General features: G+C 38.4%; 1 protein-coding gene across 1 annotated transcript in view; it reads left to right on the forward strand.

Moving 5' to 3' along the window:
- LOC112142810 (CXADR-like membrane protein) overlaps nucleotides 1-14,295 on the forward strand; it is a 46,882-nt gene extending 32,587 nt beyond the window's left edge. The window contains exons 2-7 of the mRNA XM_024266386.2: nucleotides 3,648-3,805; nucleotides 3,935-4,133; nucleotides 7,221-7,388; nucleotides 9,137-9,259; nucleotides 10,928-11,069; nucleotides 12,830-14,295. Of these exons, the coding sequence (XP_024122154.1) occupies nucleotides 3,648-3,805; nucleotides 3,935-4,133; nucleotides 7,221-7,388; nucleotides 9,137-9,259; nucleotides 10,928-11,069; nucleotides 12,830-13,199 (1,160 nt within the window). The 3' untranslated portion in view covers nucleotides 13,200-14,295. The remainder of the gene's footprint in view (nucleotides 1-3,647; nucleotides 3,806-3,934; nucleotides 4,134-7,220; nucleotides 7,389-9,136; nucleotides 9,260-10,927; nucleotides 11,070-12,829) is intronic.
- Nucleotides 14,296-20,227: the final 5,932 nt, after the last annotated feature.

Consider the following 20,227-nt stretch of genomic DNA (forward strand, 5'->3'; position numbering starts at 1 on the left):
TGTTTTCCAAACACATCGGCTGTTTTCAAGGACATAGGAATGACACTGATCCTCCCATTGGTATATTTTCCATTCAAAATTAAGCAAGAATCTGATTCCGTAAATGAGAATCCTCAATATTACCAAAGAGAACCTCAAAAAAACAAACATTACAAGTCCATTCATTTGGTTCTGTGTTTTATGGATTGTTGTGTATTTGTGTAACATCCCAGAAGAAAGCAATGCACAAAATGATGCTACCATCCACATTCGAAGCGAGACGTTCCTTAAAATCAGTAAATAATATTATTTTTTCTTTGCATGCTTCTCAGAACTAATCTGAGCCTGAAGGAAGAAGCAGTTTTGAATATTTCCTGCTTGTGGTTGTCGTGTGCATTCATGCAGGTGTGTGAGCCACCGGTGACACAGGAACACTGTTGGTGTTTGTCTGGAACATTAGTGATGGTTTATTTTAGTTTTTATTTGATCAGGAAATAAAACAAGATACAAACAGGGAAACTTTGAATTATAAAACCCATAAATTAGTTTCTAAACTCTTTTACTAAACAATACAAGGAATTTAATGTCATTTTTTATTTAAAATTTTACAATTTTCCAAACTGAAAAATTGTATTTTCATTTATTTGTTTGTTACATTTTTTTTTATTTATAGGGGGGGGGCAGAGCTCATTTTTGAGTCAATGTTAGGATAATTTATTTACAGGATTAAAAACAAATCATCAATACGAGCTTTTTTAAGAATTAGTAATAGTACTTCAGCTAAAATAAGGGCTTTTTAAATATTAATAAAGGTAACAAAAAGAACTCAAAATGTGACTTAATGGAAAACTTCTCTTCTAAGATGCAGGTTGAGAAGAACTGAGAGAGTTGATGCTTTCCACCCAACCCAGGATAAGATATAATCTCCCTTCTTAGCTGTGACATTTTAATATACACAGTGCTACTGTTGCCAGCTAAAAGTGACACCTTGCATTAGTGTGACCTATTGCCATCAGCAGGTAATGTTGGGGGCATCTCTGTGCTCAGCAGCTTCCTTTCTCTCAGAGTCCAGAGGAGCAGAGGAGCAGCAGGGAGAGTCTGAGAGATGAAGACAATTCAATCTTGACAGAATAAACAGGGTAACTGTTGAACGATTGCAAGGATGATGGCACAGTTAGCAGTTTTTCCACCCAAATCAATCATTTTATTCTTATAAATGTGTTTTTATAAAAAAAAAGAAAAAGTGCTGCAGGAAAATTGCCTTAGGGTTTGCCCATCATTGAAATGTCCTTCCAATTCCTGCTAAAATGAAAAAAAAAAATCCTTAAATTGTTAAAAAATAAAAAATAAAATGAGGCACTTTCAGAATAAAAGCTCATGAAAAAAACAGTTGCAATGGGCATTAATTTGGAAATTTTTGAAAAATAAATATAATAAGGAAAACAACCTGCTTTGTCTCTTTTTTAATTAAAAACATGTAGCAAAAAAGAAAAATCAATCCTTACATAACAGTTCCAGCTTTTGCTGAAATTTCAGTAGCAAGTTCTACACACTTAAATGGACTCAGGAGGGTAGATCAGTAATTGACTTCACATTTATGTCTTGTCTGGTCGTGACTTGGCAGCAGGCTTGCAATAATGGACAGAATGAGAAAGGAAACTGTTGCTCAGAGGCCTGAGAGCAAGAAGTATGAAAAATGTTAAAAGTTAGGTGACTGGTTATGAAAAGGACATTTAAATAAATGTATGACAATATAGCCTACAATAATGTTAAGTTATAAATAATTGAAGGTCACAAAAGTGTAGAGTGTATAGACAGAGGTTACAAGATCAAGAAATACAATTGAATAGAATCAGTAAAAGCACATTCTGAAATATGAAACCCTAAAATCATTGCATTGTGGAACAGCAGCATTTATATTAAAATGGTCTTTAAGATGGTTTTTAAAATCTGCTAATTATATAAAAGTGTCCTGGCTGAGGACCCAAATGATCTGCAGGAAGAAGCTCATTTTTAGCGTGTTCTCAAACCTTGTACTATCTTGTGGAGTCCAGATGACCCCACCCTTACATTGACGTGTTATCTCTCCCATGACAAAGGTGGACAGGATTTCTTGTCTACCATGGACACCAGTAAAAATATAAATACATTAAAGAAAAAGGTCTGTCTTGTGGGTTCCAGGTGACCCACTCCCAATATTAACATGTCCAGGATAGCACAAAGGTTTTTCACACCTCACATGCTCAATGTGTCCAATGGTGAGATGGTGTTTTAAGTGTCACAGAGGAGTTCAAGGTGGAGGTGGGTCTGCACCAACAATCACTTTTTGAGCCCTTTCTTGTTTCTGTGGTGATGGACAGACTGACAGACGTGGTTAGACAGGAATCTCTGCGGACCTACGTGTTTGCAGATGACATTGTGATTTGTACTGAAAGCAGGAAGCAAGTGGAGGAACTTCTAGAGGTGGAAGTTTTCTCTTTGTACGACATAATTGACAAGTAAAGAAGTTTCTTTTCACTCTTCCAAAGGTGAGCCAAAGCGTGTGGAAGAAATACTCAGTGAAGCTCAAAAGTGGAATGAGTCAGACATAAATGTGTTGGTTCTTCTCGAGTATAAAAAGTTTGCTATTGCTAATTTTAAATATGCTTCTTTATTAATCAAAGGGAATATCCTCAGAGCTGTCTTTCAAGCTTTGAAGCTGCAAAACAATGATTTCAGGAAGGAGATCACAGCACTTACCATCAAAAGCATTTCTTTACCATCCTGTCTGCAAGGAATGGGGGGAATATTACTGCAAATCTTTCAACTATGTCAAGGGTAAAGTTTCCCTGGAAGAGCACTCAGAAAAGAAAGAGGATGTGGTGGTGGCTTTTTCCATGAGTTTATGGGCTTTAAAGTTCCTCAAGGACAAACGGCTATGTGCTTTAATAATGTACCTGTGAAACATATAGCATTTAGTAGTAAAAAGCTTTAAACTCCATGTCCTTTAGCGGCTTCTTGGCATATTACCTAAATCTTTTCTTCACACTCTTAAACTCTTTAAAGTGCCCCTTCGATGAAAATATATATATTTTTTGAGTTTTTAACACGTATGTATTTAGTATGTACAGATCAACATGAAGTATGGCTCTTTAAGACGTTTAGGTTGTGGGATTTTGGTCAAAAACTTCATAATCATAATTAAAACACTACTGGGAACTTTTTTTGACGCAGTCAACACAAATCAGCAGATTCTGACACAGAAAAGCGCTTTTTGTATTGACTCTGATCCGATATGGAACACATTACTATAGTTAATGCAAAGTTGGTTTTCTCCGCAACAGAATCAGTTGATTTACGTTGATTGTGTAGACAATTAATTCACTACTGAAGTGTTGCAAATCGGTGCAAGGCTGCTTTTCCCCACTTCACAATCTGCTGGATTTACGATAATTTCGTAAAGTGTTTGTTATGAATGACATGACAGGAAATAGAAAACTGTCATGTCGTTAGCTCTCCGTCAAAAGGTTGTACAGCGCTGTGTTGTTCCATTATTGATGATAATGGTTGAAATCCAGTTTTACTTCAAGTCTTGTAGATGCTACAGATTTATTGACCTGGACTGTGCTGACTGAAACAAAAAACAAGTCGTTTGATTCATTAACCATGAATGATCTGTGTGTGTCCAGTGCTGCTGGGTGTGCTGATGACATGGGCCCAAACCGAAATGAAGAGGGTCGTTGGAGACAACGCCACGCTGCCGTGCCATTACCAGTTCTGGGTGGGCGAAGACCCCTCCCTGGACATCGAGTGGCTGCTTTTAAAACCAACCAACAGGCAGAGGGTGGTAAGTGTTTTTGGTCCAGAAAGACTTGCTTTAATATTTTAATCTTTAGTCGTACTCATTTGTTGCTTCATAAAATTGTTTGTATGTTCGTGTATTTGTCATGTCGTGATGACTTTCTACTGACACTAGATCATTACCTACTTCGCCGGACGTGTCATTGACCCCAACGAAGCCGAGCGTGGCCGTGTGGCTTTTGCCGGAGAGTTCTTAAAAGGTGACGTGTCTCTGTTGATCAGGGACTTGTCCCTGATAGACTCAGGAGAGTACAGCTGCAAAGTCAAGAAAGGCGTTCAGTACCACTGGAGCACCATACATCTCATAGTTCTGGGTAAGGAAAGAACACATTTAGACTGGATTTTCATGCCAAGTATGAAGATATTTATAAGCAGACAAACTGCCTGGAAAGAATTGTGTTCCATCACCGCTTCTCGGTTGGGGTTAAAATATTTGCAGAGTTATTTTCAGCAGCGACTACCTCCCAGAGGACAAGCGTGTGAGCCGTTGTGAATGGATATTATTATTATCCTGTGCTATGGAGGCTCTGATGGACCAAAATATTTATGATTTCTGACTCTTTGTCTTCTCAGTACCAGTTTCAAAATAAAATTCATTGAATTAAATCAGAGCACAGATTCATCAAATCAATGTTTTCATTTCACAGCAATTTCTTGTACTGTTTTCAAAACTTTGTTCTTATAGTTTTTAGGAAAGAGTTCATATTCTGTCAATTTTGTTTTTGCTGAAAATGACAAGATATTTGAAACAAAGTCTTTAAAAATGGAATTGGTTTCAAAATGGCAGTTAACAAAATTACTTAAAGATGTTTGTGTTGTTTTTAAACTACTCTAACTTTTTTTTTTTTTTTTGTCAAGTCTTTTCCAGTGATCATTTGATTATGATTAAACACAAAGCCTTTGTCATTTTTTAAGACAAGTTTGTTGTTAGTGAAGAAGGAAATAGAATCAGCAATGAGATCTTTTGGACTTTCCCTTTTTATTAGTTTTTTTTTTTTTCTAGCAGCCTTCCTCAGTATCGCTGCACATTACACATAAAATCAGCCACAATGCTGTTTCTATTATTACAAATTGGATGTGGGGCACTGATGTGAGTCTGAATGCTGAATAAGCACTTCAGGTTCAGGAAAAAACAGATTTGCGGATGTTGCTACTTTTTCCAGTTTAGACTGAGGTGATAAAAACAACATTTACGGTAGTTTACTACGGTTGATTCCTTACATTCAAATGGAGATTTTCCTATGCGCATACATTAATGGTTTGGAGTCAGCCCTTCATATAACTCCCTCCCCCACGACGCGCCTTCAATACTGATTAAACCTCACGTCTCCGCCTCAGGATCCTTTTAGCCCGTCCTCTGCTCACCTTGCATTTAAATTCACAATCAAGCTGTCATTCATGATTTATTATGAACAGCTCACATCTGTTTGGATCATTATAACAGTGGTAACTCCTGTCCGCATATTAAAAAGGCTTCACTCTCGCAGCTCTCGGGCTGGCTCATTTCCATAGCTTGTCAGCTGGTTTGCTATAACTTGATTTAAATCCGTTTTTCCTTTGAGTGACAGCTGTGAGAAGAGATAATGAAGGAAAGAAATTGTGCGAAAGAAGGCGAGGAATATGAAGCACGTGTGATTTAAGTCATTATTCCAGCTGCCATCTGAACAGCCTCACTGGGCTTCTGTGCAAAATGAAGACTGACTGGTTCCGGATTGTTCCGGAGTAAAGACAAAACACTCCTCTGAGGGAAAACCCAACATAATTATTTGCTGGGGTTTCACAAATGTCAGGCTGCTAAATAAAACAGTCCTGTTATAAATCTTTAGCGTTGGCAGAAGAAAAAAGCTCGAAAATGACTTACATCCAGTTCCAACAAAATTAAATCCAGAAAAGTTTGTTGGTCTGGACCGAGTCCACTTAATTTGAGTCCTGAACTTTGAGTTTGGTCTGTATTCAGACGACCTTTGAACTGGATATAATCTGGTTTAAACCAAAACTTGTAAACAAAACCATGTGACTAAAGATCTCTTCAGTCATTGGCCAGGAATTCTAAAGGTGGGGCAAAGCAACGATCGCTGAGGTGCAATCCTCGTCAAGATAGTTCACTTATTCAAAATCTATATTTCGCTGACCAATTTTGAACGTCAGTATCGAGGTCAAGACTTACTTTTGATGCTAAGAAGGAACGCTGAAAAGTGTTTATGACAAATAGATTTTTGGGAAAACAGCGTGAGAAGCAATGTGTTTCACATTAAAAGTTGTTTTTTACTCTGTTTATTTCCCGTAATGCCCGGCTACGGTGGCTGTTTTGGTCCAAATTTTCCTCTCTCAGCTCAGAGTCTATTCGGACTGGGGTGTCCCAAAATATCAATATTGCGATATATTGCAACATTTAGTCCAATGATGGGTTCTCACCAAGTATTGATCTTTTATTTTCATTTGAAGAGGCTGTAAAATGTTATATTCATCGTCCTTTGGTTAGACGTTCCTTTGGAGGTAGATAGGAGCCGAGACTGGCTCTCAGCGGCACCAAAGGGCCTGACAGCTACTTGAATTATTTAATTTTTGTTCTGTTTTTACAACAATTTTTTCATGCTTGCTATTGTTAACACTGAATTTTACAGATAATTCAAATTCAATTGGTGTCAATGCTTGTCAAATACATAGTTTTACTGATTTGCACAAAAGTGTCTATTATTCGTTGCACAAAATAAGTTCCTTATTATGATTGTGTTCCAGCGAAAAACTGAATTGGAAAATATTTTCCCCCTAAAATACTTGTTTTTCTACATAATGTGAGTTACTAGAGACTATTTTGACCAATTATTGCATTATCATGATATCATCGATATCGTGAGCCATGTATCGAATATCGTATCGCATCGTATTGTATTGTGAGGTACCCAGTGATTCCCAGCTCTAATTCAGACAGAGGAAACTCAGTAAAATTTGAAATTAGCCAAAACCACCTTGAAAGATGGGCCCGAGAGCCATTCCTGGTCCCGAATCAGGAATACACCGGCTTGGAAGTGTTCAAACTGAAAATGTGTTCCTTACTGATCGGGGAAAAAACTGTCCAGTCTGGATGCACCGTTTCTCTGTGTGGTAAAAAAACAAACAAAAATGCTGCATATTTTTTGGTTATAGTACTTGATTAAATGTAGGAATTTATTGCAAACATGTTTTTATTGAGCAATGATACATTAAAAATTATGTATCCAGGTTATTGAAAAAAATGATTTGGTGTAAAAAAAATTGCTAGAATTATATTAAAAAAAGCATATGAAACTGTGGGACTGTGAATGGTGAACCAAAAGAATGCTAAAAAATATCAAAAGTGAATATAACCCATCAATGTGTTCAGAAACAGACAGTAACTATGTGTTTGTGTCTTCTTGCAGTAAAGCCATCTAAGCCTCGATGCTGGATGGAAGGCAAATTCTTTGAGGGCGGTGAAGTGAAGATGAGCTGCAAATCTGCCGACGGCTCCAGTCCCATTCACTACAAATGGGAGAGATTAGGGGAAAAGGGCAAGCACGTTGGGAAGCTGCCTCCACTGGCTCTGATCGGTAAGCAAGCGTTTGTACTCGTCTGTTGGGCTGGTTTTTAAAAATAAATCGATTTGTTGAACTTAATCTTCTCTGAGAAAATGCAGTATTGATTCAGCAAGATCCCCTTTTAAAACCAGTCTTACTGCAGTATGGGTTTGTTTTTAAAGCAACAACCAGCTTTGCAATTAAAGTAAGAATCTTAATTTTTTTAATGAGTTTAGTTTAAGTCATCAGATGTGTAAAAACTGTTTTATGTATCTAAACAAAATTAGTTTTTGTATGGAAATTAAAAAAATCTTATTAATGAATTAAAACGAGTTTTGAAACATATGAAAGTTAATATAATTGTATTTTTTTTAGCAATATCCAGGACTAACTGAGGGATTCACACTTCCTTACTGTATATATAAGTCCTAAAGTAACACTAGCAAGATGGGGTTTATTGTAATATAAGTTTGCCCTTTCTAAAAATTTTGGCCATTACAAGTATGTTTAACAGTGACTTGTTGCCACTGTTTTTTTTATCTGTTTATTAATATGCAAGTAGTTCACAAAGAATCCAATTCCTAATGTGTAAAAACTGTTAAAAAAAAAGTAAAAAGTGCTACAAAAAATTAGGAATTTCAGTCAGATGCTGTTTGTAAACTAATTTTGTTGAAATTATAAAAATAATTCAAATTTATTGAAGGTAAATCTTTAATTTTTTTGTCTCCAATTCAAAGTTTACTTTGCCAGAAATAAAGTCATTTGAAGTTTATTATTGTCATTTTTATGTATTTTTTTTTTTAATTTGAGCTATAAAGAAAAATTAATCAAAGTGTCAGAATTTTTACCACATCTAAAAGGTAGTTTGATGTAATGCAAGCTGCATTTATTGTACATTGAAAACTAAGGCTAAAGACACTATTTATAAAAACTGAACGTTTTATTCTCGAATTTGGGATAATGCTGTGTCCAAAAAAGACCTGCTCTAGACTGTACAAATTTTAGAAATTTTAGATACATTTTAGCTGCATTTTACTCAACACCAATGGAAGATCGGTGAGCTTGCTGCTAGTAAGGCCAAATCCAAATTCCCTACAGCTTCTCCCTACCCCTACATTTATCCCTCCAAGTGGAGAGATATGGAAAAAAAAGTGTCTTAAAATCCAGATGTTCCGACCGCTTGATGATGTCGTGAATTTTTGCCAGTCATCTATAATAGAGCATTACTGCCAGCACTTAGAAAATGTATAACATTATCGGATTTATAACTTTAAAAAAATCAGAAAAACAAAAAGTCCTTCTTTACATATAAATGTGAACTTACATCAAGAAATGTGTTTCTACTCCGCGCCACAAGCACGACGTGGATCACCAGACCTGCAGAAAGATACAAAATCTTAAGTCGCTACAGCTCCTCCTTAAAAACCAATTTTGGACACGCTGAAGCTCCAAATGCCCCTACATTTGGAGGAGGAGCCACAGGGGTAGGGAATGCATTCACATCCGGCCTAATACTTTGTGTCAACACAAAGTGTCACACTAACATGTTAAAATGTCTGACAAAAAACCCTTAAATACTGATTTAGTAAAATGTTAAATTAATGATATATGATATATGTTTATGGAAAAGATTAAATAACAATTTGCACTAATAATTCTGCTTTCTAGAAATCATTTTTTGTGGAGGTTGAAATCGTGTTTTCAAGTTTCATAGATTTTGCATTACTAGAAGATAAGAAATAACGCTTGGGCTTATTTGCTTATTTTTTTCTGCTCTTCAGATTTAAAAAACCCAGAAACCGTGACTCTGAAGAACTTGACCAAGGACAACGCCGGCATCTACAAATGCACGGCGAGCAACGATGTTGGAGAAGAAAGCTGCACAGTGGAGGTTCAGATGCACTGTGAGTGGAGGAGCTTGTTTTCTGACAGAATTGTAAATGTCATGTCAAATAAAATATGAAAACATTCAATAACGCTGAACAATGAAAGCATCGCAGTGCATTTGGACAAAATCAATGCAATACGAGACAGGAATGGACACGATGAAAGGTTCTCCTGTCAGCGATGAACTAGAAACTCAGGCATTCTGTAACCTACCTTGGACAAAATAGAAGACCAAGATGTGTTTTTTGTTAAGTTCTTCATTTGCATAAACCAGTGGTTTCAACCTTCTGTTTTACAGATATACCCTCAAGGGAAATCGTTTATTCAGCCAGATTCCACCTAATGAGGACAAGGCAGCTTCATTTGTACAGCACCTTTCACACAGAGAAAATTAAAGGCATTGTATACAGAGACAAGAAAGATTAGATGGTGAAAAAAAAGTATTGGAAAGGATTTTTTGGGTCGAAAAAATATTTGTCAGTGACTGATTCTGCAAGTTGTCCCATTAAAGAAGATAGTTCTGTAATGTTCATCATAGGAAATTAAATTGTGTCATTTTTAAAGAAAGTATTTCTGTACTGGTGCAGAAAATACGTATCTGGTCAGAAGTAAAAATTTTCTTATAGGTCTTCACCAGGTTTGCAAACACTAGAGTAGTTATTTTGGTCCATTCTTCCATGTAGATCTTCTCAAGAGCTGTGACGTTTTAGGGCAGACTTTCAACTCCCTCCACAGATTGTCTATTGGATTGAGGTCCAGAGACAAGCTAGGCCGCTCCAGAACCGAGAAATGCTTTTTACTATCATTGTCATGCGGGACGAGGTTTTTGCCCCAAATCTCAACGTTGATTCTTTCCTTTATATTGAGCTCCAGGTGGAGGAAGATTTTCAGTGATTTTGTATTTCTTCAATTTTCTAATAACTGCCCCAACAGTTGATCTCTTCTCATCAAGCTGTTATCTTATTGTAGATTAGTTAATCCCAGTCTTGATCAGGTCTAAAATCTTGCCCCTGGTGTCCTTTGACAGCTCTTTGGTCTTAGTGGAGAGGTTGCAGAAGTGTTTCAGAGGTGTGGACTGGTGTCTTTTATACAATAACCAGATCAAACAGGTGACATTAATACATATAACAAATAGATATTGAGAAAAACTTCGTAAAAGAATAAGTAGCATATCTTTGAGAGTTGAATTATTGCTAGTTTGTAGGAGGCAAATACTAATTTCCTGCACTGTTAGACTGATAAGTTATTTAAAAACTGTACAATGTGATTTCCTGGAATATTTTAAGTGTATTTATGATAAACATTGCAGACCTCTCATTTTTTAAAGTGGGACAACTTGCAGAATCTGACTTTTTGTGTGTTTAATTAAAAAACAGGGGAGCTGTAAAAACTTTGCGACAGTAAAGCTAAACATTCTAAATAATAAATGGAGACACAGATGTTTGTGTTCTAAGAGTAAACAATGACATATTCAATATAGTTACATGTTTTGATTTTTCCACTACAACCTTTCTAAACCCGCTGAATCCCTTTTGGTGTCACTGGGATGCTGGGGCCTATCCCATCCACTACTGGGTTGCCAGTCCATCATCGAATGTCACAATCTTTGTAAACGAGACATTTTTACCTCATATGTGATAAAAAAATAATAATTTTAACTCCAAATCTCTGTGTCATTTTGCCAGACGTTAGGGGGATGGGCGTGGTGGCTGGTGCAATAGTCGGAGTGTCCTTTGGCGTCCTTCTCATCATCCTCATTATCTGGTTGGCGTTCTGTAAAAAGCAGATGAAGAAATACGAAGAAGAAGAAACCCCAAATGAAATCAGGTAAACTCTTTGAACATGAAATATTTCTTCAAAAACTTCATACGCATGCTGCATAAGCCTTAGTCACATGCACCTGTAAGGCGGTTGACCTGTACAGGTGCTGCAGGTTTTTGGGTTGTCCGGGCCCATAGAGGATTGTAGGCAGGAGCTGCTGGAACACAGGTGTGTCATGCAGTTCTCTTGAGGGTTGTGCGGTATCTTTAGGGAGGTTGTTAAGAAAGGAACGTTCCATTGTCGTGCCCGTTGTAAGTGTATCGTGAAGTATTTGTAATGATGCATTCACTTCGAATGCAGCATTCAAGTCTGCTGCTTCTCTTTTGACGCCTGTCAAATCTGCTCCTCAACGCCTTGACGCGCCTGCCGCGGAGCAACCACCAAAGTTGTTCTGGAATTCGCTCTTGCCAAATCATTGATATTGTTGAGCGAATAGTTGGGGTTTTTATGTTTTGGAGAGCTCTACAGAGGCACCGGCAAGCAGGTCGCTGTGTTTGTTTTCACCAGATCTTCAGAGTCTCCGGGTTTGGTGTACTTCACTCTTGCAGCGAGAGCTGCACCTGAGGCCCGTTTTACACGTTGCTTCCATCTGTCTGTGGCTCAGTTTGAACTTTGACCCAAGAGAGGGGAAATAAAAACAAAACTGAGGGATCTTATTATTATTGTCATGAAGCTAGAGCGATCCCACGCACTACAACGGAACTCACGGCTGCTCTCCGGGCTACTGGCCAGCTACCACCGGAGGGACCCGCAGCCTGGGCAGTAAACTTCGCTGGATCTGCCAGGCGCCTGGACATCAGCGCCACTATCAGCTCTACCAGAGCAGCAGCAACAGCTATCAGCTCTGCTGGAGTCTTAGGAGCAGAGCTCACTAGCCCACTAAGCTATCCACTGATAGCAGCTGGCTATCATAGCGGTCCATCCAGCTCAATGAGCTCTGCGACGGGCTGGCGATCCATCCAGGGTGTATCCCGCCTTCGCCCAAAAGTAACGAGGACAGTTTCAGGGAACCTAGCGGCCCCCATGGGTTGAGAAAATGGATGGAAGTTCTTGATGAAAATCCTCACATCGAGCCACCATCTTGAATGTTTAGACATCACGTGCCCAAAGCTGAGTCCCTGATTGGTTGACAGCCGTGTCAAGGTCGCCATGTCAAGCTCGCCGCGCCGCTGCAGATTGCATCTTTACATTGACGTAACATTGAAACTTGATGCTTCCGCCGCACCGGCCGCATTCGGTGTGAATGCCCCATAATGTAAGTTGCACGCACTTGACTTACGGATGATTCTGTCTTACGGTGCCTTCATCCCACACTCTAGTCGTTAGTAAGGCTCAAGTATTGGCTGCTTTCTGACTAAAATGCTGCACGTACGGGGTATGTAGGTGTTGTTCAAGTGTCTGTAGGATGCCCATAAGATGTCCACGCAAACCACACTAACTGTTGAATTTTCTCATTTCTAACAGTCTGGATGTAGGTAAAGAGTGGACACTTATCACTATAAAACCACTATTGGGGCCCTTGCAGAGTGCGGAGAGTTCAGGGGGGTTTAACTGAAAATTAGAGAAATCTGTATGACACACCTGAGTCTCTGTTAGAGTGTTTGCGACAACGTATTGCCTGCAGCACGCCCATAGAAAAAATGTGCAGGAATACTTTTGGAATACAGTATCACCTAGCGATCTACGACCTTGGTACTTCCTGCAGGTCACGTATTGGTTTGCCCATTTGTCTTTGCTTGTCGTTCAACCACGTTTGCTTCTTTCAGAGAGGATGCAGAAGCTCCAAAAGCCAAGCTTGTGAAGCCCAACTCCTTATCCTCGTCTCATTCCGGAAGCTCTCGCTCAGGCACCTCCTCCACCCAGTCCATGGTGCACAACACAGGAACCAGCGGGCAGCAAGGCGGGGTTTCTGTTGTGGCGCACGGAAAGAAAAACTGCCACGCTCCTACTTTTTCTCAGCCTTCGGCTGTCTACAATCAGGTGCTTTCCAAGACTCTCGTATCCCGTTGCACACCGACCTCCTCATCCAACTCCAAGCCCAGCCCTCCCCCCAAACTAAGCCATGTGAACTCAACCCACATGGGGGCTACTTCCAATATGGACCCCGCCCAAAGCCAGGCCTTCAACACTGTGTAAAGTCATACAGAAGAAAATATCTATATCACAAGGCTGTGAATGATAAGAATAGTAAATATGTTATCCAGATATAGCTGTACTCTCGCTATTCTCGGTCCAGTGGATGCTTGAACAGATTTGAATTAACAATGTAGAAACACATAAATTCCAGTGCTGTTTGTTGACACGTGGTCATTTAATCAAGTTCATTGGAGTCTCATTATTAAACTAAAGAGAATTGTGAAAAAAATGACAGCAGGTAAACGCTTCATTGTCTTTGGTCATTGACAGAGAAGTGAATGAAATGTGCTCCAGAGTCTTTCAATTCTACGAATAGCTTGAGACCATTCATACACGACACGCGTCTCCATCTGTGACCGAACCCATCAAGCACTTTTCTTTTGTACTGTTCATTTTCACAGCGTAGAGAAATAACTTTTCAATTCTTCCTGCTTTTTTGGCTGAAAAATGTCGACGATTTGCTTAGTGCCTCTTTTCCAGTTCACGATGCTCGTCTCTGTCTCGTCAAATTTTAAAACTATTGGTCACTACTATTAATAATGTGTGCCATATTGTACAACGGAGAACTAATATGTTTGAAGATTGTTTCAGGGTGGAACAAAATACCCTAAATGAGAAAGTGCCATAGTCTGAAGGTTTACACTAAAATTTATTGTGTTGTTGAAGGATTTTCATGCAACACTAACAACACAATGGAGATTATATTTTTTCCTTGCAATTAGAAAAAGAACTTAAGTGAATTTTAAACAGATTCTTTCTATCCTATTTACAGTAATAAATCCAAACAATGCAATCGACTTTCCGATTCAGAGCCCCCAGCTCCCACAGTCTAATAGTTTTTAGATGAAAATGTTTTGGTTGTGTTTTGTTGAAAAGATGACAGGATATGATTGTTGACATTTTTATTCTTAAACTAATCTAAAGTGTTTCTGGATTCCTAATTTAATGACAGCAAATCAGAAAAAGGACAAGGCTTTGCTACACAATCTCACTCCTAACTCGTCATATATGGACGCATGGTTCGGGCCCCCCTCCACGTCACTTTTTGATGTTTTGGGTGTCTCCAACTCGTCGTTTTTGGACGTGCTGGCTGTTCCCATTGAATCAAGGGTCCCGTACCGGGTTAGGGTACCAGTACAGGGTCAGGGCAGGGGTTTCCAAACTTTTTCTTGTGAGGGCCACATAACTGATTTCTTCTCCGATGTTGGGCCGGGGTCAGTTTGTAGGCCAATACAGGGGTCTCCAAACTACAGTCTACGGGCCAGATTGGGCCTGCCTTCATATTAGGCCCAACCCCCGTAAATAATATCCACAGATTAAGATTACAGATGTTAAACTCCTCACAGCACTTTTCTCAGACAAACATGAACATTTTAACACTTTTCTTTTTTAAACTCTCAAAGTTCAAACCTTGGTAGAAAAAAAGCTGAAGGGTTATATGATGAAAACAAAGATCTCATTACAAGCAAAGATTTAAGGAGATCTGGAGAGCTGTGCATTTCTGCACACGGCACATAGGAGATTGATTGACAAGGTCTCCAGCCAATCAGGATACAGAACAGGGTGAGCTGCTTAAAAAAAGGGAGAGAGAGAAGCAGCATAATCGCTTTTAAACAATCAGGGAGATGGCAAAAGATGAACTATGATGTGGAAATAGAACGCTGATCTATATGACAGGGATTTTAGATATGTTTAGATAAGAGCACAGACTGTAGTCATGTTCTATGTGGGTCTCTATCGTGTGCCAAATCATGAGTCTCTGATTTTGTTCTGGGGGCTGGGCCAAATGTGAAGGTGGGTCAAATCCGGACCGCGGGCCGTGGTTTGGGGACCCCTGGGTTAGTGTACCAGTCCGTGTCTTTGTACCACATTCTGAGGGTTGGGGACTCCTGATTAGGGTATGGATTTTTTTCCCTGTCTGTGGCCTAGTACCAAGTGCCGCTTCACGGGCCCCTGATTTAATGGAAACAGCCAGCATGTCAAAAAACGAGTTGGGGACACCCAAAACATCAAAAAGTCACACAGAAGGGGCCCTAACCATGCATCCATATATGACAAGTTGGGAGGGAGAATTCGTAGAGTTCTGATAAAGAAGAAAATTTGAAACGATGTGTGACCGTCTTCTGCCAATCCTCCCCAGACCCGGTGTTTACCGTGAATGTCAAAGTTAGAAAACATGATGTTTGTGATGGTCTCTGAATGGGAAAAGGCAGAAATTATTTTGTTTAGGCATTTATTTTAAGGCATTTATTGTAAAGTCTTGAACCAAATGCACCATCACTGATTCTAATATTAGACTTGTTATTGATTCTCTGTCATCTGTCTTCTTTCATTGGACGTTTCTGCTGCCTCGACACCTCTAAATGTTAATACATTCTGCCCCTCAGCCTCAATGGTTGCCTCTTGCAGCTGATATGAAAATCTGATCATGACCCAAACAATTTAGAAGCGCATATTAAAGTGCAGTATCTCTTGATTTCTTTTAGGCAAGAAAAGGAAATATTATCTATTCAACATGTACAGCATATTCAAAAAATTTATTAAAGTAATTGCATTAAGGTGCATATTCTTATTAAAATCCACATTTAGATAAAAGTTAATATTCAGACCACATTCAAAATAAAGTCCATATCTAATGCAAATTCATAGTATGTCGACATCATAAATTAAAATCTATAATCAAATTAAAGTCTGCATCCTAGATAATGACCATATTTAAATATTTTTTTTTATTTTATAGCTAAAGTCCATATTTTGATGAAAATTCATAATACAGTCTTTATTTAGTTCAAAGGTTGAGTCAAAAAAAGGTTTTATGTTTGGCAGCAACAGGAATTTCCAGTTTGCATGTCCTGGATAAGGTATAGTTTGTGACAGATGATGTTTTAAACCTTCCTCATGTGTCAGCTGTCTGTTACCATGCCTTATGTTAACGGGTCGGTTTTGACCCACATCTTAAATTATAAAATACACAAATACAATAATTCATTATTTAAATATTATTTTCATCTTTTGATTATCTTGATAAGCATCCTTAAAGTGACATTTGTAAGAGTGATGAGGCTCGACCATGTAAATCAACACCTCCTTTTTTACTGTGTAAAATCATGTGTATATATACATTTATATGTTTTTTCTGATGGAGTAGAGGCGTGAGAATTACTAGTTTACCATTTATGCCAAATCATGTTCAGAATGGATAAAAGAGGATGTGCCATGTTGTCCACTGGTCTGCTATGGGTCTTCAACGGGCCCTACTTAAGGTTGTCCTTTTATAGAGAGGCAAATAGGGTAAAAACACACCTGTCAGCTGGTAAAATGAAACCAGTTAGATCATTTTTCTATATTTGCATATATATATATATATATATATATATATATATATATATATATATATATATATATATATATATATATATATATATGAACATTTATACTGAACAAAAATATAAACACAACTCTAGGTTTAGCTCACATTTGTCATGAGTTGAACTCAAAGATCTAAAACATGTTCTACAAACAAAAAATTACATTTTTTTCTCAAGTATTGGTCTCAAATTACTCAGTAATCTGTCTAAATCTCTGATAGTGAGCACTGCTCCTTAGTTGTGTGGATCCATCTGACCTCACAGGTGTGCAATGTCAAGATGTTGGTCAGACAGCATGATTATTGCACAGGTGTACCATATCAAGATGATGGTCAGACAGCATTATTATTGCACAGGTGTACCATATCAAGATGCTGGACACACAGTATGATTATTGCACAGGTGTGCCATATCAAGATGCTGATCAGACAGCATTATTATTGCACAGGTGTGCCATGTCAAGATGTTGGTCAGACAGCATGATTATTGCACAGGTGTACCATATCAAGATGATGGTCACACAGTATGATTATTGCACAGGTGTGCTATATCAAAATGCTGGTCAGACAGCATTATTATTGCACAGGTGTACCATATCAAGATGCTGGTCACACAGTATGATTATTGCACAGGTGTGCTATATCAAGATGCTGGTCAGACAGCATTAATATTGCGCAGGTGTGCCAAATCAAGATGCTGGTCAGACAGCATGATTATTGCACAGGTGTGCCATACCGAGATGCTAAGAAAATTGCATGATTATTTCAGAGGTGTGCCATATCATGATGCTGATCAGACAGCATGATTATTGCACAGGTGTGCCTTAGATTGGGCACAATAAAAAGGCACTCTGTAATGTGCAATTTTGTTTTATCGGGATGGTCTGGGGACTCAGAAAACCGGTCAATATCTGGTGTGTCCACCATTTGTCTCATGCATTGCAATGCATCTCCTTTGTATAAAGTTGCTCAGGTTGTGGCTTGTGGAATATTCAATGGCCGTAAGAAGTTGCTGGATATTGGAAGAAACTGGAACACACTACAGTATATGCTGATCCAGAGCCATGTAAAATGGGTGACATTTCTGATCTGTTTGCTGGTCATGCAAGAACTGGGGTGATTTCAGCTTCCAAGAACTGTGTGCAGATTCTTGCAGCACGGGGCTGCACTGTCATGCTGCAACAGGAGGTGATTGTCGTATGGCACAACAATAGTCCTCAGGATCTTGTCACAGTATCTCTGTGAATTCAAAACGCCGTCAAAAAAATACACTTTTGTTCTTCATCCATAACATGATTATGGAATATAACCAGACCATAATCGCGTAGACACCACGACAACCTGATGCAACCTGAACACAACTGTATGTGAAGGAGTCGTGTTGCACTGCATGAGGCAAATGGTGACCACACTGGATACAAAACAGCACATTAAAGAGTGGCTGTTAATTGTGGCCAGTCTAAGGCACACCTATGCTATAACCATGCTATCTAATCAGCAACTAGATATAGCACACCTGTGCAATAATCATGCTGTCTGACAAATATCTTGATATGGCACACCTGTGCAATAATCCTGCTGTCTGACAAACATCTTGATATAGCACACCTGTGCAATAATCATGCTGTCTGACAAACATCTTGATATGGCACACCTGTGCAATAATCATGGTATCTAATCAGCAACTTGATATGGCACATCTGTGAGGTGGGATGGATTATCTCAGAAAAGGAGAAGTGCTCACAATTACAGATTTAGACATATTTGTGTACAGTATTTGAAAACAATTTCAATTTTTTGCTTGTAGAAATGTTTCAGATCTTTGAGTTAATCTCATGACAAATGTGAGCAAAAACGAAAGTGTTCTGTGTATATTTTGGTTAAGTGTAAATGTAAAACTTGAACATTTCCCCCTTTTTCGGAATTCAGGCAGCTTTATTAGCGGGATGAATGTCGCCTGACTAACAAGCCTCCTAGTGGTTAGCTGGTGAACTGATGTGGCTCCGGGAAGTTTTTCCAAACCAGACTCAAATTCCTGTGTAGTGAGAAAAGAGAATTTCTGCACAAGAAACCTTCATTCAGCTCAAACAATATCTTAAATTAACTGATAAAAATAAAGATAAATAAAAATTAATATGCAAATTATTTATACAAGCATAAATAAAAATAAGGTAACTCTTGAGGGCTTCTCCATGTTTGCAGAAAAAGTAATTTTTACATTAAGGAAATAAAAATATGTGCTTAAAATAAGTTTTCTTTTTCAAATTAGAACTTTTTTAGTTATAGAATAAGTTATAGAATATTCACGTGCATGTTGACATCCTTCTTAAGAGTGCACACATTTCTTTACCAGTCACTAGGTGTCTTCGCCAGCTAGCTAATATATTAAAAAGCATTTTTCAAATAAAGGAAGTGAATAAAGTTTACTGTATTTGTGATGCCATTAATCGTTCATGCAATCATTGTTGCACAGATGAAACCAGAGTTTCTCAGTTGGGGACTTTTTTATAAAATACTGCTTAGCACAAAAACGTTCAATCTGTGGTTTAATAAATTTAAGTATTTTTTTGCGAATGCATAATAAATCTACCGTTTTATAAAGAAGTCTCCAAGTCCTTAGCACTCATTGCCCTGTATGTTTTAGATTTTTCTTATGCAGGGCTGTGGGATTTGATGACTTTAATTGAGAAACAATAACTCAAGGAAATCATGTTAGTGTTTAGAAATAAAGCCTGTTCTGCAGGATCACACTTTCTCACATGATATTGACAGAAATGTTCCGCCTCTCTTACCTTTGTCTGCTGAAGTGTGAGGACGCCCTGGACTTCTTGTTCTTGGAGCAGCCGTATAGTCCTGCTCAGACTGTCACCATGTGTGTTACCATTGTTTTGTGAAAACAAGAATAAATATAACTTCTTCACTTTAAAGTGCTGTGGGAGTCTATGTGCTGCTTTGTTGTGTGTTGAGCAGTCGCTGTGAACAGGCTGATGCTGGGTGAGGTGTTCCAGAAGAATGAACGGAGACGCTGAGGTACCACAGGACCTCAGCGTTTGTCTTCTGGCACTACATTCAGGCGACCTGAACTTCTGTGGATTTTAGTTACAGAGGACGGGTGTGCCACCTCGCTTAAAAAAACCAGGGACATCTTAGAGACTATGATGGGCTATTAGGGACATTTTTGGTACATTTCCTTACAAAATCCCCAATACCTTTGGGACATCGTTGACCTTCCTTTTATATTTTCAATGGTTAATAGACATAATTCCATCTCTGAATCATCAAAGCATGGGGAAAAAAAAGAGATTTTCTGAATCTCATCAGTTCTCCTGGACAGGAAGGATGCTTCTGAGAAGATGTAGGAGCTCAACTTCGCAGGCTTAAATCTGAGCCTCATGGTAAATCCAGTTGTTTTTTTATTCAACTTTTTACAAGTGTAGACCAAAGCTGGGCTAATTTCCGTACAGGCAGTAAGATGGCTGATGTCAGGATTCAATCCAAGACATTTATGCGATTTTTTTTCAACTTCCAATGCACAATTCTGTCTTTGTTGCTAAGAATTTACTTCGCTCCTGATTGAAGGATTACTTATACAAACCTATTTTTTGTCATTTAAGAGAAAATCAGTTACAAATCAATAGTTATAAGGAATTACAGTTTTTTT

The sequence above is a fragment of the Oryzias melastigma genome, linkage group LG14, assembly GCF_002922805.2.
Source record: "Oryzias melastigma strain HK-1 linkage group LG14, ASM292280v2, whole genome shotgun sequence".
NCBI lineage: Eukaryota > Metazoa > Chordata > Actinopteri > Beloniformes > Adrianichthyidae > Oryzias > Oryzias melastigma.